The sequence below is a fragment of the Saccoglossus kowalevskii genome, chromosome 21, assembly GCF_978046115.1.
Source record: "Saccoglossus kowalevskii chromosome 21, keSacKowa6.1, whole genome shotgun sequence".
NCBI classification, from domain to species: domain Eukaryota; kingdom Metazoa; phylum Hemichordata; class Enteropneusta; family Harrimaniidae; genus Saccoglossus; species Saccoglossus kowalevskii.
Window position 1 is genome coordinate 14,501,591 of NC_140661.1, and position 18,956 is coordinate 14,520,546.

The following is an 18,956-nucleotide window of genomic DNA, read 5'->3' on the forward strand; positions in this document are numbered from 1 at the left end:
GTGTATGTTACTATATCATCTGTATTTCCCTTTTCTGCCCTCTTGCTACAAAAAGAACATGACCAGAAACATAAAAATATGATTTTTAAAACAAAGTTAGTTTTAGTAAATAATTATGATGCATTACAAATAATTCATCGCTTTTTTTTTTTTTTTTTTTTTAGTTGTAGTATGCCCTGCCCCCCATATACCCCCACATGTTGTACAATCTGCTTGTATAGCACCATTTATCTATAACAATGTATGTACACATAGATGTGATATTGGATATGATCATACTAGTGGTAATCAGACTAAGATATGTCTGTCTAATGGAACGTGGTCCGGAGAGTCAATGCAATGTACAGGTATGAATCACATTCGTTTATGAATTCCACAACCTTTTAACTCTCATCTTAACAGCCTCATGTACTTGAACCTTGACTTGACCAAATAAGGTTTAAATCAACGCAATAACTTTCATAGAATTTGCTCTTCCAATGCTCTTAATTACTGATACCTGCTGTACACATTCTAATCATCAAAAATATTGAAAATAAATTCCATTACCGTACAAACTCTCTTATGAAAATAAAGATGATTGGTTGTTTAAGACACATACATGTATATTATAAAATACTCACACAAAGTTTGGTGACAAAATTTGGTTGTTTAGTCTACCCTAAATCAACTTGGGTAGCGAGAATTTTCCAAATTTCAAAATAACTAATGCCAAAAATCAGCACTTAAAATTTACGATTAAAATAATTTTCGCATCATAAATTATTAAAAATACTGACAAATTTAAATGCCTGCATGATGCAGTCTAAAGACATGAGTACATTAATCAATGTTGTACACTATATTTACACTGCTTTCAATGATACGTATTTTATTTTATTTATTATCTTGTAAAATGTTACATACTGATAGAAATTTGTATTTCTAAAGATGCAATAAACATATTATTAAAGGGCGGCAGTCGTCGTGCCGCGTCCTGTTCGATATGGGACTCATGGTGACGTATACTACGCGTGTAAAATACATTGTTTATTTACATGAAATTTGAACACGCGTTGCGCGACGACCACCGCGATACATTTACTTCTGATTTCACAGTGTGAACAGTGCATAATACCCCTGTACTATATAACTTGAAACAGTCAGATTAGAGGTTGTTATGTCATGTGTTGATGGACAGGACATAATAGGTGATTTTCAGTTCAACTGCGAGATCTCAACCGATGCATAAAAGGCGCCCGTCGAACCTCTGCCGCAAAAAACAAACGATTTGATTTTGAACTCTAATTTCTTTATTTCGTAGCTCACATCGACTGGTCGATCTTCGACAGAGGAATATTGTTTTCGAATACCCTGACTTAATCGAAATTGTCTATCATCAAATGTGTACAGCACATTATTAAGCATGGAAATGCCCCCCAAAATATTTTCGCGTTTGGTGAATCCCACGGTATGTTTGACGCCACTACAACGCTATGACCTTTGTTTGTCCTGTTTTTACATTCGATTTCACGCATAACGCGTGATTCTCGCAGTGAATGGAAAATGGTCTATTAGATCATCATGGATGTGAAATTTCAGTATTATTAAAATCAAAATATAACCAAGTTTGTTGAAAAACTAGACAGATGAAAACATCAAATGAAAAACCCTGATGTGCAAGATGATGGGAAATTTCAGTATTTATTATTCCTGCTATTAAACTAGAAATGTAATTTGCGACTTTCTCTGGTATAATACTATAAATATTCGGTTGAAATTTATTTGAACTTGTCTTGCAGCTAAAACATGCGATGTTCTTATTGATTTTTCCAATGGCATAATTTTGCCGCCATCTTGTACAATAACTGGTGGTTCCTATGGTGACGTTTGTTATGTATCTTGTAACCAAGGATATCAATTGCAAGGAGCCGCATCACACAGTTGCCTAGCAACTGGAGAATGGAGCAATGCTGATGATGAACATATTTGTGAAGGTAGGCTGAATTGTGGTTAAAGGTTTTAGTCCCAGTCAGATGGTAGTTCAAAATAGGAACTTATGTTTGGGTCTGTCTGTCCATATGTGTCTGATGGCATTTCATATGTAGACTAATTTGGTCCACAGTTGGTTTAAAGATCTATGTACATTGAATGGTTAATCTTCATTTGTTGTCTGCCGGTATTTAAAATAGAAATCTGATGTGATGTGGTTTTCTTGGTGATGTTTCTGCTATCTTAGACTACCGGCTTAGATAGGGGTAAATCATCTCCAACTTCTGACTCAAGTTTCGTGCACATTTTCCAGCAATTAGAACTGCTAGCTTTCACACACAGGAATACACAGTAAAAAGTACTCACAAAATGGTTGGGATACAGGGGTTTTTCTAGGAAAAAACTGCAAGAGGGAGCACTGCAATTCAGCGGCGCCACTAAGTGGGGAGATAGGGTTCTCCCTACCAGGGTGTGGAGTTTTTGATGATTCTAAGTTAAAATGAAGCATTCTATGGCTTCCTTGGGGCCAAAATTACTACCAGACAGGTCACAGTTGAAGACTGTGGCCACATGTGATCCCTGGTCAATCAGAATTTTATGGTTGATGGAGGATCTGCTCCTCGGGGTAAGGGGGCGCATGGCCATGGCGTGAGGGCGCTGCACCCCTGTTCCCTTGTTTAAAAAAATCCCTGCAGTGTTGTTGATTACATTAAGCAAACTGTTTTTGCGCTGACACGGCCAAATCAAATTTAAGTATGGCAATGCATGAGCCATTTTTTTTTGGTATACACAAAGTTTATATGGACGTTAAATATATAACCATGTGACTTCTTGCACAAGTATCAGTATCATCAACATTCTGGGATTATATTACTGAAACCACCTGTATAACCTTGACTTGACTTGGAATTGTGGGTAATCACCAATTTTAATTTAGTGGTAATATTTCTTTATTAGATGTAACAGCACCACACTTTAATGGTACGTGTCCGTCTGATATGGTGGTATATGCAGCGAAAGGCGAAACGTCTGCTGTTGCAACGTGGACAGTTCCAGTAGTAATTGATAATAGTGGACAGCCTGTAACCATGACAACATCCAAACCGAATGGTGCAAGTCTAACAGAGGGGTATCATGCTGTAGTTATATCAGTCATTGATGGTGATGGTAACCTAGCAACCTGTAGGTTCACTGTCCAAATCAAAGGTAATTGTAACTATGGTAACCTGTCAACTTATTAAATCATATAACTCAAACTGTTAAATTTTCACATCGCTGTCAAAATGGAATGCTTTCTTCCAGGTTCTAGTCCATAGACTTGTTGACCTTCACCACCAGACTTTCTCGCCCAAATTTCGCCCACTTTTTTCTTGTATTCTAAAATATTTCTGAAAATGAACCCTAATTTTGGAGCCAACAGACAAAATTTGAGTCAATATTCAGTTTTGACTCAAACAATCTGGCTATTTTCGTTTCAATCTTCTGAAGGAAATTCAGTGCAGACAATAAAGAGGGAACTTATCGTTGGGGGTTCCACACATGTCATAGTTTATGTAGAAATTTATACGATTATGTCATTGTTATATTTAGCTACAATGTATAGCCTTCAGCCAATCACATGGTTTACCGCTCAAATTTGTTATTGTTACAATTGGTCACTTTTCTCTTGGTGTTTGAAATAAAACTATTGAATGGTTAACTAATTCTCGTGACTGAGTGATTTTCCTGCATCGACCGTAGACGTTCCCGAATAAATTGTGGCTCTCCTCACAGAACTGGTGGTGAAAACGTTAAATAAAACATTCTGTAGAAATTGTCATTGTTAACTTCACCGCCAAATTCATTGATTTTAAACCTATTTTTTTTCTGTCAATTCTTTTGGAAAAACAAATCAGAAACTTTTGAATGTAATACTGTATATCTGGATGCCTTATATTAAACTATTGGTGCAATATTTTTGTTTTTTTCTTCATTAATCCAAATGAACATTATTTCCCCAAGGACGACATGTGATCAACATTTTGGAAAAAAATATGGAAAATGGTATGCTGCTTTATTTTGTGAAGGAGACAATACTTGGCTTAAATAGGTATAATGAAGAACCTATGCAGACAGTAATCACTGCATTTCTTTGCTGTTACTTTTTGATGTTTTGTTGGGAATCCTAAGGAATTTCTTGAACAAATAAGCCCTTGAGAAATGATTTTAACGCCACAACAGTAAATACATCTATTTTAGTTTTTTGACATTATTTCAAATGCTATATAACCTTATATTCTCATGACGTATTTTTTTTTGACAGTGATACGATGTGTTACTCTGTCATACCCACTGTTTGGTAGCATAGAAGACGCATGTACAAATCACTATGGTTCCTTGTGTACTATCCGTTGTAATACTGGATATAATTTAGTTGGGTCTGCTTACACAATTTGTGAATCTGATGACAACGAGAATGGTTACTGGACACCACATGGTTTATGTCAGCGTAAGTCATCATCATTCTATTCAAAGGATAAAACATAAAATCTGGTTGGTCAACAAGTGCAGTACAGATGTAAGCAGTTATCTGAATGGCTCAGACTGTCAGTTTTTGTTTTTGGTAGCCAATCACAACCATTCTTATAAATAAATAAGTTGTGCTTTATTCAAATCTAAAGAATACACTTCACGATGGAAACAATTTGATAAAAGTCATTGCAGGTTTCCTTCAATATATTGGCAAATTTTCGACTGTCCTTTTATAAATATTTCATATAAAAACCATTCATGTCTTACTGAAATTCACTGTATACACATCTGTTAATTATATATTTACTTTATTTTTAAAATTTGTTGTGCGTCTTTTCCAGTATTAACTTGATGTATTTATTCTTGTTGTAGTCACTCAATGTGCTCAGCTTGTGACACCATCCCAAAGTGATATAATAGGATGCGACAACTCTCAACCATGGCTGCCTTACAATACTATATGCCAATATCAGTGTAATCTAGGTTACCAGGTGACACAAGGATCAACAGAACAAAGATGTCAAGCTGACGGTACCTGGGATGGAACAAGTGTAGTTTGCCAAAGTATGTGGTTTTGTCATGTGACTTTTTATAATTTCTTCTGAGAGGGTGCTGTACTATTATTGCTATCATCTTTACATTTCAACTTTTTCTGAGAGAGTTTCATGTTAGACAAGACATTAGAATTTTAATATGGCCATCTGGTTGTTAAAAATGCTTGTGGTCGATAAGATATATAATAGTTTTTTGTCAGCCAATCACAAATCTGTGATAGCAGGGATGTGGTTCAGTTTATCTAATTAAAATATAAATGAGATAGATTCTGATTTTAATTTCAGTTAAAACCTGCAATGCATTGCCTGTCCCACCACAAGGAATATTATCACCATCTAGCTGTCATTTACAGAGTAACTATAGCGATGAATGTGTTTATACATGTCGAGATGGCTACCAAGTGATTGGTCCAACTACTCGGCTTTGTCTCCATGACGGCACTTGGAGTCATAGTGAAGAGAGTACAACATGTCAAGGTACACATTTTGAGTTAATCCGAAATTCTGCTTCCTGGTTTTTTCACTCCCAGTTTACCCCAAATTCACCTTCCCTGATTTCCTTTAAATTCTGCTTCCCGGATCTTCTGCTCCTACTCAACCCCAAATTCTGCTTCCCGGATCTTCCGCTCTCAATTAACTCCGAATTCTGCTTCCCTGATTCCTTTCATGTTTTGCTTCTCTGATTCCCCTCAAATTCTGCTCCTTGGAAGTTCCACTCTCATCAGTCAACTCCAAATTCTGTTTCCTGATTCTCCCACTCCCTGTTAACCCCAAATTCTTATAATAATTTTTTTTTAAATAGAAATAAATACAACTAGATTCCAGGTACTCAACAATATTTAGAAACCTTGTAGTTAACCAGTTGTTCTGACCTTGTAACATACAGAGCAATCTCAATGACAAAATCTTGGTGGTTTTTATTGTAAAAGTATTTTCTTCAAATCTTTTCAATCGTTGCCAATTTCATCAACTTCTACCAAAAAGTTCACTTCAAAATCTCCTTGTGAGTGTAAATTTTTATTTTTTATTCACAGACATTGAGGCTCCAACTTTCACGTGTCCACCCAATATGCTTGTTGTAACTGATAAATGTTTAACCATTGGTCTTGTTAATTTCACACACCCCATTGCGCATGATAATGAGGGGGTTGTATCAACCACGGGACCATACACACAGTCATTGCCGGCGTATTGGGATATTGGTCTTTATTCTCAACTCTACACAGCCACTGACGAACAAGGAAATATTGGGCAATGTCAATTCACAATCACTGTGCAAGGTAGGTGATTTCATATTGGATTGTTTGTTAAAATTGTAGTCACTTGGGGTAATATGGTACAGTAGTTAGTGTGTTTGCCTCACATCAGGGAGGTTCTGGGTAGGATTCCCAGAGCTGACTAATCTCTCAGCAATATAAATCAATGTACAGTCTGTCCTGCCTTCCAAATTTACAGTACTGTAAAAAAAAAAATTATCGCCGAAAAGACATTTTTGGTGTTTTGTATAGAATTTATTTTCACTAATAATTGACAAGTTGAATGTAAATTATAGGAAAAAAGGTATATTCACTGGATTTTATTTTCACTGAATCATTTCTTCAGCGAAAATTAATTTCAAGTGAAAATACAGTATTCTACAGTAATAGGTTTAGGAGATCACATGGTTCACACAAATGCATATGCATCTACCAATAATACAGCAGGGATATCAATGTTCGGAAATGACGTCCTGGCACAAAAATATTAAAATTTATCATCAATCGGTTGTTGCATGGGTAGGTCAAATTTTGAATACAAGGTAAATTGAAGAAAGCATATATCAGATCAGTAGGGATAAAACCACTGATCAAATTTGGTAATTTCCGATCCACATCTGAATTTCCAGTCCAACGCTGAACACGAATAAACCAATAATCACATTAAAATATTACTTATTTTGATCGTAAAAATGCCTCTAACAGCGTCCGGATTACTTTCGGAAATTCCGTCGCGTTTCGGAAAGTTTTAATTTTCAAAACTTTTGAATATTTATTTGTGCTTTTAGGTTAGTGAGAAGGTTATAATAATTCTTCATTTCACTTTAACACTGTTTTTACACCCCTCAGACCCCTTTAAAAAGTCACTTCTGGCCATTATAATGGCCACTATTTTCTTAATGGCCAGAGTATTGACCAGAATTTTTTAAGTGGCCAAAATATTTACCAGTGTTTTTAAAATGGCGGTTTTAATGACCCATGTTTTTTATACTGGTCAGAATAATTACAATTGCTTTTTAAATGATGGAGTTGATGAACATTTTTTTTTGATGGGCAGTATAATGGTCATTTTATTTTTCATTACATACATAAAATGACCAGTATTTTTGTTCATGTCTCTAAATATAATGGCCCAGAAAACAGCCTGCTACCTCGTGTGAGCTCAATATACGTGTGGGAATTTATTTTTCCCAAGTTTTACTGAAGCTTGCAAGTACACTTAAATGAAATTTCGCGAATATTGCCTCGATCCCCAGTGAAATTTCATAGTAACGCTGATGCCAGTGACTGCTGGTGGACTGCATAACCTGCGGAGTATTTAGATGGTGTTGAATCATAGGACGATTGCAGTACTGCAACTGGCACATCAAGGTATGAATTTGTAATTATTTTACCATTTTACAATGACTTCAATACAATATTAGATACTTTTGTTGTTGTTTATGTAGCAGGATAGTCTTTTGGGGCTTTCGTTTTTGTTCAGTCATGGCACACTGTGTAAGTAATGCTTCATTATTATTCATAATTGTCAAACAACAAGCTCAAGTAGGTGTTAATGAGGATTAGCTCCTATGTTTGTTAATACAAGAAAAGTATAAACAAAGGTTATTTCCAACTTCTGAAATCTGCAAAAAAACATCAACGTAAATTTGTTTCCATTCATGGCAATGTTTTCAAATTATTTTAATAAAATAATTTAACTGACTGCAAAATGTTTGTTTTTTTAAATTTTCGAAGACTATGTATATTGTTTTTTTTTTCTCTTCAGACAATACCAGCAATAGTGTACTGTACACTGGGAAATCTAATTTAGTAATCATGTATTAACTATACATGTATATATTATGCCCATAACATCAAATACCATACAGAATCCCTTTTTCCTGTAAACTAGTATAGATGATATATGCCTACAGTGTGCAACAGTTCATTTTTCTTTGCGCACAAAAGAAAAAAGTAAAACTCATACTCAAAATAACTTTTAATTTAGCATGGATTTAAACTAAATTTCAATTGAATCTAATATTCTTTGCTCATCTTTGAGCCCAATTTGATTTGAATGAGTTGTAGAGATCAATATAAAAGGGAAGTGAACCTGAATGTATGCACCTAAAGTAGGAATAAACAGAAGACACTTATTTGTAGCATTCACGTAGAGCTCTTTAGCAAATGTCCAATACGTTACCCTGTGCTAAAAAAATGTGCATGAATACAGGCTAAGAAATACTAGGTACAGAGTAAATCTGATCAGTCCAAAGCCTTAGCACAGGCAAAACAAAATATGCATGAACGCTTAGCTCGGCTAAAAAAACCATTGTATTTAATGTTCATTTAGGAGATTTACTACTATATTCATAACTTTTTATTTTGGTGTGCCATTTCCTGCATGACAATCAACGCTAACACATATAGAGAGATTGACTCAAGAAAAAATGTACCGATGATGAGACTGTGCTACTTCCTGTTATTCTGCAATTTGCACTTTCTGAATTTGCTTTGGTATTGTTTTATAACTGTAGAACTAACTTTCCTAGTTACTCTTACTGAGCACTCATAGTTAAAATTTCTGAAGATTTTGCCTATTCTTAATAAGTTTGGGCGTTCCTTACCCCGTGCTAACCATTGTTTCCTTCTGTGCATGAACTCAAACATATGAGATTAGCTTAAATCTTAGCCTGTACTTTGTGTAGCATGAACACTACTATTGAAGATACAGGGGGCAAATGGGCGAGACTTAAACAAAATATAATGAAGGTGTAATATGCAGTCAGTAAATGTCCTGGGCGTTTCTGGGTCAGCCAAATTGATCATGGGTACTCTGGCTCAACTGGGACAAAACAATATTTAGTCTATACATGTATAACATTACTTAAATCATAGACCTTAGAGAACAGGGACATACTACTGTGGCTACCCCTTTCATGTAACCTTAGTTATAATCCTCTACCCAAATTAACACCTTAGAGAAACTGATAATAAAGCTATGTCAACACCACTGTTACATCTTTTTCTATTTCATAAGCCAAACATGGCTGCCAGGGTGTAGCTACACAAAATGAGACAATTTTGTGGTTGGAATATAATCAGAAAAATTAAATTTTATCAAAACTTGAATAGCCAAGTCCATTCTATTGATGCGAGTGAAACTAAAAATTAACAATTTTTATTCCACTATGAAATCAGGAAAGGGAAACAAAAATGGTAAGTTTTCTCTGCAAGGAAACAAAACTGCCTAAAAGTAAACAATGACCAAGAAAATTTGTGTCATTATAACAAGTGGATTTTTCATCATATTTAGAACAGATATAGCATAGTGCACTTGTTATACACTGACTAATGGGAATACTAGTAAAAACTGTTTCAGATGTATAAATCTTCTAGGTACATGTATATGTATTAATGAGATTATACAGGAGGTTATAACCCACATTGCACATTGTCTCAGACAGAAGTTGCATGACCCTGTTTTCTAAGGTCATGCTTAAATCATAACCATCCGAATACCATTATTTCACTTTTCAAACTAAACTGTTTTTATATTTTTAATAGCATTTTTTTGATTTTGAAAAAAAAATATAGAAACAATATTACACTTAACATAATTACTCTATTAGCAGCACATGCGCTTAGGTAAATTACAGGGATCTTCAACGGTCGAAATATGTAATATTTTCATGATTTAGTATCCACAAATGTAATTTTAGAGCAAATATGGTATTGTATTGGATCATAATTATAATACAATTATTTATTTTGTGAAAGTACCTGGGGATCGATGAAGTTGTACATGCATGGTGGCATTCCCATTGTGGAGGGACTCTATAATTTTGTATGTACACAACTTCCTACTTTGAAAGACAAAATCATGCAGCTGCATTGTTACATAACATTCTTTTGTCTCTTGTAGGAAGTTAAATCCCCCTATTGTTCTCAGAAATTAGGTTCCCAAGTACAGCAATGTACTGTCCACAGAGGGACTGTGTACTGTCCTAGTCTCTCAAGAGATGAACTGTGTGTATATATGGCACAACCCCTTAATATATTCGGTTAGGAAACAATTTGATGTTATTCTGTTTTATTTGATATTTATATTTTTTCAATCAGAATGTACCGGGTATCATCTTTTTGGAAGTATATCTGAGTTGCATAGGGGAAAAATTGACATATCACAAGATGTCATTTTATCCACATTGTTATTTGTGAAGACAGAAATATGCCAGAATACACAGACACCACAAATTTTTGTTTCCAAAATTGATTACAAAGTGTCTTAATTAAAAACTGGTCATTGTAAGCTAATAGCAATCTGAATTATTTTTTGCAGATAATGACAATTTAAAAAAAGGAAATACTATATAAATGGAACGTAAGAAGTTGAAGAACCAGAATTTATGGACGTGACGTTAAGGGGAAAAAAAAGTTTAACCAGTATTGATGGATGCAATGGTTTAGCATTTGCATGTTTATCAGTTTTACATTTGCACACAGATTTTGAAAGTTCCAAGTGTGTAGAGTTACTGTACATTCCTTTTTTTATGTTTTCCCTCAAATAAAAGTGACATCTTTCAACTGGTATTTCATGATTTTCAGCTATCTTATATAGTTCTTCTTGCTGACCCTTTTGTACACACCCACACTCACTCCACAATCTTTCATCTTCTTAATAATAATTAACAGGAAAATATTATTGAAAAAATCCTGTAGAGATCAAAAACATGAACAAATTTGACACGCCTACATCTTTGAGAAAAAATATTTTACACTAGAAAAAGAATAGCACAAAAACAAAGAGGAGAAAAAACATTTTGCACAGCCCCCTCCTTAAGCTAATCGCCTCTCAAGAAAACTTGATGAATATCTGGAGGAGTATGACATTGCAAACCTAAAATATTATTATCCACTAAAACAGTCTGTATGGCTGTGCACTACATCATGATTTTTCAAAAACAAAACAAAACATGGCATACTTTTAATATTGCTTACATATTCTTGTTTTGTCTAATGTTTTCATTAATTATCCAATTTCTGTACTTTATGTGTTTGTACACTGAGCTGAATAATTAAGATGATGTTTTGAAGCACAGCGATAGAGGGACTGTGTTTGAAGCAATGTTTTAACCCCCCTCCCCCCATATGACTTTTTTACTTTGCAAAGCTGTACCTCCCAGATCTTTAGTTGTTTATGCATAGATGGTCTTTGGTTATAAATTATTTACTTTCCAGTCATTTTTGAAGTGTAAACCTTTGTCATACTTTCTGCTGTGTTGACTTCCTGTCACTATGCTTTTGTTTCCCTTTGGTTAGCTAAACATATGAACGCTTGTTGAAAATCACACTTGGAAGTAAGAGTTTCTAATGGAATAGCAAGCAATCTAATCTATTCCTGAAATTGTTAAATTATATATAGTGTTATTTGGAAATGTCAAAATAAACTTCTAGGAATCTGTTATTCAGTTCAAAAAATAAACTGGTTGCATGCAGAATCTCAGAGAAACAATTGCATGTATATGCAAGAATGGACGGATGTTGCAGCAGCAGAAGTTTGGGCCTGGACATTCCAGTCGCATTTTTAAAATGATTTTAAATAATGTACGTATTCTTAAACTGTTACATGAGAGGGGCCAGAGCATGAAATAATATTTTAGTTTTGGAAACTATGCAAAGATGTGTGTTCAGTAATTCAATACCTTTGATGAGCCATTATTAAATTAGCATACTAAGGGTTAGATTTGAATAGATTCCTAGTAAGATTGGTGCATTCTTAATTCAAAAAAACTTAAAAAGTTTTAATACTACTAAATTATACATATGTTTGATATAATTTATTGTAAAACATTAATGTTGTTGTGAAAATAGTTTCATACAAAACGGTGAAAATTTGTCAAAATCCTTATATGTGTTGCCAGTGATATGCTAGTTTCCATTGTTATTTAAATGTACTCATCAGGGAGGTAATCCATTACAAAACATCACTAATCCACAGTAGTCTGGTTTCAGGCTACACCAAGTCATAGTCATAAGAGGGACTTTGACCAAGTACAGGCTAAGATATAAGTGAATCCCAAATGTTTGCATATCAGCTATACCCACTTGTGTTCACTCACAGGAGGGCCCAACAGTTATAGCACAGGCCACAGTGTTGAGGGTCTCTGCACTGGCTAAGAACACCCAAACTTGTTTCCCAAGGGAGGCAGCAATTATGAACAAACAATTAAACAGCAATGGTACAGTGCCATAACTACACTGTTAACCAAAATAAACCAACCACAAATTATCAAAACAACCACCATATATTTCTCTCCCTTAATATTTTTTTTTTCATTCCTTTTCCATGTTTTATTGATTTATAATGCTTATTTTTTTTATTAATATCATCACCAGTTTTTTCAATTGTTTTTTTTTTAAACCATTGTGGTGCTTCCGATACTAGTTTGCTGATAGTTGTTAGAAGGGAATTTTTGTGATGTTGATTGGTACACTCAAAAGCAATATCACATGTGCAATTTACGTTACACCCCAAAACGGCATGCGTGCGCATGCGAAACACCATATCTTCGACTTCTGGGGAAGTCGTCTACTAGTATCCCACCAGTCATTAATTACTCCGTACACGCTTCCACACTGATTGGGTCGCTGTAGTAGAGCATACAACAACGCCAATTTGGTTCGCTGTCTACGACATGCACTAATAAAACTCTGCATTCTGTAACGCCGTTATATACTGTTCCTGTGCATCCAAATAAGTCGATCTGTCTACGCTCGTGTTCCAGTGCACTTCGCTTCATAAATTAGAATGAAACATGTCAGCAGCAGAAATTTTGCGTTCGTAAACAGCGCCCCTTAGCCCCCGTGCTAAGGACTGGCCCTCCCAATGCATGGATGCAATTGGGTCTAGTCAAAATGCAAACATCAGCTAAAATCTTAGCCAGTACTTCATGTAGCATGAACACTATTATTGTCCAGCATTATAATACCGTGAACAAAAAAACATGCCATTCACTGCTAAGTCAGCTAGCGCTACACACATGGAGCTCTATGCTAGACCCCCTCCCCCATATAACTTACTGAACCACCCAACCCAGTTTTGTACACATGCAGTAGTCGTGGAATATTTTCACAGATAATTTTCATATCACATTAAACCATTCATAATAGAGAAAATAGCAAAATATAAAAATAAAGCAGAGCATCATGGGTATTTTTTAGTTGACTGTGTCTTAGCCACTTTAAAATCACCTTCCATCAACCCTTCAACATAAACTTCTACAGTTTATAACACATGTTATGAAAAGTTTCAATTTAAAATGTTATAGTTTGGGTGTATTTGAAGACTAAACTTTAGTTTTTTGTCATTATTAAAATGGGAATTTTGTTTATGTTTGAGCTTAACCCCACTCATAAAGACAGGCTCTTTTTTCGGATTAATAACTCGCTGTTTATGTGACTTTTTGGAGTAACCAGCTGTTTATGTGACTTTTTTTGGTGGAAAGTCAGTTGCTGAGTATTTTTGGGGTTGCACACTTTTCAAAGGTTCAGTAGTGAATGTCTTGTTTGTTTGTTTGTTCAAGGTATTAAAATGCTGGATATTGCCTTTATAAGAACAAGATGTAGTACAGAGTCTCATTGTCAGTCCATTTTTATCTCAAGAATAATGTCACAGAATGTGCTTGTATTGATTGTCAAGTTTAGTATAGTTATGAATAAGAATAGTTATGAATATAATAGTTAAATTTTCAAATGGACATCAAGTACAATGGTATTTTGGGTGATTAGCCTGGGCTCAATGTTTGCACACACTTCGTTAGCGCCCGTGATAAGGGTCTAGGCCGAATTTTGAAAACGGGTCATCTTCTATGTTCAATAATAACCTATTGCATTATACTATATATTATTAAGTCAACAGTATCAAGTGCATGATTTGTTGTGATTTTAAAAACAAATTAACCCAAAACGTCATATTTTTTCAAGATATATAATTCCATATTTCAAATTTTTCAAAATCTTGTATTTTACGTTTACCTACAATTGTACTGGCTTAAAATTGAAGCAAACTGAAGCGAGTGAGGAAAAAGAGGAGAGCTGTCAATCCCCATGTGCCATTACCGGGTATATCTGTGACATGAAAAAAAAAATGACCATTTTATTCATGTAATGAAAAATAAAATGATCATTATAATACCCATTAAAAAAATAGATTGTCACCCACTCCATCATTAAATAAAAAATTACTATTATTCTGACCAGTGTAAAAATAGTGGTCATTATAACTACCAGTTTGAAAATACTGGCCAATATTTTGACCATTAAAAAATTTCTGGTTGGTATTCTGGCCATTAAAAAAAAAGTGGCCATTACAATGGCCAGAAGTGACTTTTCAAAGGGGTCTGAGGGGTGAAAAAAACAGAGTTAAAGTGAAATGAAAAATTATTATAACCTCCTCACTAGCCTAAAAGTATGAATAAATATTCAAAAGTTGTGAAAATTAAATCTTTCCGAAACGCGACGGAATTTCCGAAAGTTATCCGGACGCTGTTCTCTGTAATTTACATAAGTCCATGCGCAACTAATAGAGTAAATTTAGTATAGTAAACATAAAACTGCAGAATGATGTTTTTTTTCGGTTTGATTATATTGTGATTTTCTTAATAATTAGTTGTTGCGTGTCCGCCATTATCAAGTCCAGCTAATGGAGTGATTGAATCCCAGAGTTGCGGCAACAGTCACGGATCTGTGACTCACTTCCAGTGTTTCATCGGATATAACCTGATAGGATCTACAGATTTGGTTTGTGGAATTGACGGTGCCTGGCAAGGAGTGGCACCATTATGTCAAGGTCTGTACACATTACTGTGAGATCGTTTATAATTAGTGGTAATATTTGAATATACAGTAAAACATGTTGAAAAAGTGACATGCAATTTTAGCGAATTGTGGTAAAATGTCGTGATAGCGAAATGTTGATTTAGCGAATCTCTCTTGTCATTGTTGATTTTCTGTTTTCACAATACTTGTCTGTCGAGCGCCAAAACGAATGAGCAGTGTAATTTGATTCTGTTCTCAATGATGAGAAATGATTCAAATGGGATTTGAAAAAAGCGGGTATCGTTGCTGCGTTATATTCAGAACATTGACCTTTTATATTGGGACTCAAAAATTACTACTAAAAGTACTATTAATTTCCGTAATAATATATCAGTATCACTTCATTTATTTATTTTCATTGAAATATTGACCACAATGAATACGTTTATTTTTTTGTGTTAATTTACTTTTCAATAAAGTGTATCTATCATGTCAGTACGTTTTTTTGTGTGTTGTTTACAAAGTGTGTGTAGAGAAAAAAGACGTTGTTTGGCGGCCATTTTGAATTTATAATAAAATCATTAGCGACATCTTGAATTAGCGAATTAGTTCTCTCGCTAAATTCGCGAAAAAGACATGTTTTACAGTATACCAATGTTAGCTATGCTTTATTACAGCTATAATGTGTCCAACGCTGTCCACCCCTGCATACGGAGTGCTAAGTCCATTGGAATGTACTTTGGGTCCTGTACTCTATGGTACTGTGTGTAATCTGTACTGTTATGCGGGATTTGAACTTGATGGCATCCAACAAACAACATGTAGTAATGGTGGTATATGGTCACATGATATCAGTATGTCTAATTGTACAGGTGAGTATGTTCATGTTGTGCATGTGACTCGTATTATAAAATAAAACGAATGCTTGACTGTTAATTGCTCTTGATGGCTATACACTGGAATGTATACATTTCGTATAGAAATATGAACTGATTGCAAAACCCATATTCAAACATGTATGTAAGACAACAGCGCTATAAGTATGTTCATGTTGTGCATGTGACTCGTATTATAAAATAAAACGAATACTTGACTGTTAATTGCTCTTGTTGGCTTTACACTGGAATTTATTATACATTTCGTATAGAAATATGAACTGATTGCAAAACCCATATTCAAACATGTATGTAAGACAACAGCGCTATAAGTATGTTCATGTTGTGCATGTGACTCGTATTATAAAATAAAACGAATACTTGACTGTTAATTGCTCTTGATGGCTACACTGGAATGTATTATACATTTCGTATAGAAATATGAACTGATTGCAAAACCCATATTCAAACATGTATGTAAGACAACAGCACTATAAGTATGTTTATGTTGTGCATGTGACTCGTATTATAAAATAAAACGAATACTTGACTGTTAATTGCTCTTGTTGGCTTTACACTGGAATGTATATACATTTCGTATAGAAATATGAACTGATTGCAAAACCCATATTCAAACATGTATGTAAGACAACAGCGCTATAAGTATGTTCATGTTGTGCATGTGACTCGTATTATAGAATAAAACGAATACTTGACTGTTAATTGCTCTTGATGGCTTTACACTGAAATGTATTATACATTTCGTATTTAAATATGAACTGACAAGACAACATCACTCTTATGACTGCCCTTGCCATGAATAGAATTTGTCGTTCCATATAAAGCTGAGTTTGTTCCATAATGTATGTGCATTCGTTCCTGCAAATGAATTTTTCAAACCAGGTGTTTATTTAAAGTTAACTTTTTTGGACCAAACCTGCTGAACACCGGATAGTCATCTGTGAAACTGACCACTTTTCCCATTTACGTCTCCGTCAACTTATCTGTTAAAAAATTCAATAAACTGAATATGTTGGTAGTCTGTACAATATTTTCAATCAGGTTTCACTGTAATAATATAAAGAGTGTAATAAACTTATTGGTCTATCCACAGATATTGCGCAACCACGTTTTGGTGATACTTGTCCACCCAGTACTGTAGACCCTCTTGTGCTCCCATTTGGCTCTGCAACAATTAATGCATCATGGGAAATACCGATAGCAACTGATAACTCAGGTGAAGTGCTATTAACGTCACAGAATGGAATAGTGCCACCAGTTGAACTTGGCCCAGGCAGGACCTTCTTTTTCTACACAGCGGAAGATCCAACTGGTCTTAAAACAGTCTGCAGTTTCTTTATTGAAGTTGTTGGTAGGCTTTTAAATCAACTTTTAATTAATATAGAATAGAATAAAATAGAATTCTTTATTAATACCGTAAAGATAATGTGACATTAATAAAGTTTTTACATAGTTGAGCAGACATAAAACTATCCGTGAATAGTAAGACAATTTACAATATGTAAGAATATGGCATATGTTGTTTATTTATGCCGGTAATGTACATGTATTTCTTATGTTGTAACATTGTTCGATGTACTTTATGGTTTCTTTGATTAGTTAAGTGTTCTTATTACTCATTATTTGTATGAATTTAGTATATACGATATTTAATCTTCATTGCGAAATTTAAACATCGCAATGGAGTTTGTGGGTTTTCGAAATGAAACCCAGAAAAAAAAATATCATAAAACATGAGTTTTAATTTCAATTTTTCATAAAAATCGAATTCGTCTTTAATGCTTTTCAGATGAAGAACCACCCAGCGTTGTCTCCTGCAATTCTACACATTTGATAGAATCCAAAATAATGCCCGCTGAACTAAACTGTCCTGACGCTGTGTTCGCAGACAACGTTGGTGTCACTGTCCGTTCTGACAGAACACGTGGTAGATTAGTCTATGAGTGGGATGACTACGTTATCATACAGACAGCTACAGATGACGCAGGCAATCAAGCCATATGCAATACAACTGTCAGCGTTGTAGGTAATATGCATTTAATACTCTATTATGTTTTAAAGCTTTGAATAATCAATTGAGTTTTCAGAGTAAAATTCAATAATTACAAAAGGTTATACAGTACATAGTATGAATCAGTTGTTGCTAGAAGAGCAAAAATTGATCAATCTCACTCCCACTTTCTCAATGTTTTGGAAAGAGTTCCTCTGCTCCCCCAACCTGAACTCTATAAACACTTCATTTGCTGTAAAAAAACAAAACCTTCCCATTTTATCAGTCACTGTTCAAGGACTTATAGTTGTTTTTTTTTTGGAATATTTTTTTGTGCCAGGCGACAGTTTCGGACATTAAGTGTCACTGTTGTCTCTCCTGACTTCTTTTCTGTATGTGCAAATTGCAAGTGCTAGTGATGACACATAGTGCATTTTGCCACACGAGTCATATGACAGGGCTATGTGGCCATCTCTCTGTCAAATGGCAATTTGTAATGCGCTATCCTGGTTTCAACCAGGCCTGGTCGAACACAAGCACCTGCAGACCTTAACCAAGTTTCCCCCAAAGTCGCATTTGTTAGTGAATGAATCTCGGCCAGTGGAATTGGCCTTCCTATTGAGTCTGTGGCACACTCACCGAGGGTAGGGGTCGAGCCTAAGGTAGGATTTGAACTCGGGTCTACCGATCATGAGTCTGGTGCAATAACCACTAGGCTACCAGTGACCGGCAGGACTTATAGTTTAGTTTTCATGCATATATATGTGCATGCATGCATCCAGAGCTGTATCTTGGACACCCCTGGACCAATTCTTTTCAAACATCACACATATTTCATGATTTTCTCTTGCCTCGATCATAAAATTAAATCAGTTAACAGTATCTGGATCAAATAAATTAAATGTCATTATCCAATCGCAAGTGTTCATTCATAGGAAGAATATATACAGTATATATAAGCAAAAAAGAAGAAGAA

At 34.7% G+C, this 18,956-nt stretch overlaps 1 protein-coding gene and 1 long non-coding RNA gene across 2 annotated transcripts in view; both read left to right on the top strand.

The window, feature by feature from the left end:
* Window positions 1-18,956, top strand: part of LOC100374813 (uncharacterized) — a 92,364-nt gene that overhangs the window by 48,632 nt on the left and 24,776 nt on the right. Inside the window, 11 exon segments of the mRNA XM_085494868.1 lie at window positions 165-347; window positions 1,782-1,976; window positions 2,929-3,177; window positions 4,274-4,459; window positions 4,855-5,046; window positions 5,322-5,513; window positions 6,071-6,316; window positions 14,946-15,125; window positions 15,772-15,966; window positions 17,084-17,341; window positions 17,780-18,016. Of these exon segments, the coding sequence (XP_085350994.1) occupies window positions 165-347; window positions 1,782-1,976; window positions 2,929-3,177; window positions 4,274-4,459; window positions 4,855-5,046; window positions 5,322-5,513; window positions 6,071-6,316; window positions 14,946-15,125; window positions 15,772-15,966; window positions 17,084-17,341; window positions 17,780-18,016 (2,313 nt within the window).
* On the top strand, window positions 9,886-10,861 carry LOC146729649 (uncharacterized). The gene is made up of 2 exons (XR_014927997.1): window positions 9,886-10,338; window positions 10,617-10,861. It is a non-coding gene; the product is annotated as an uncharacterized LOC146729649 (long non-coding RNA).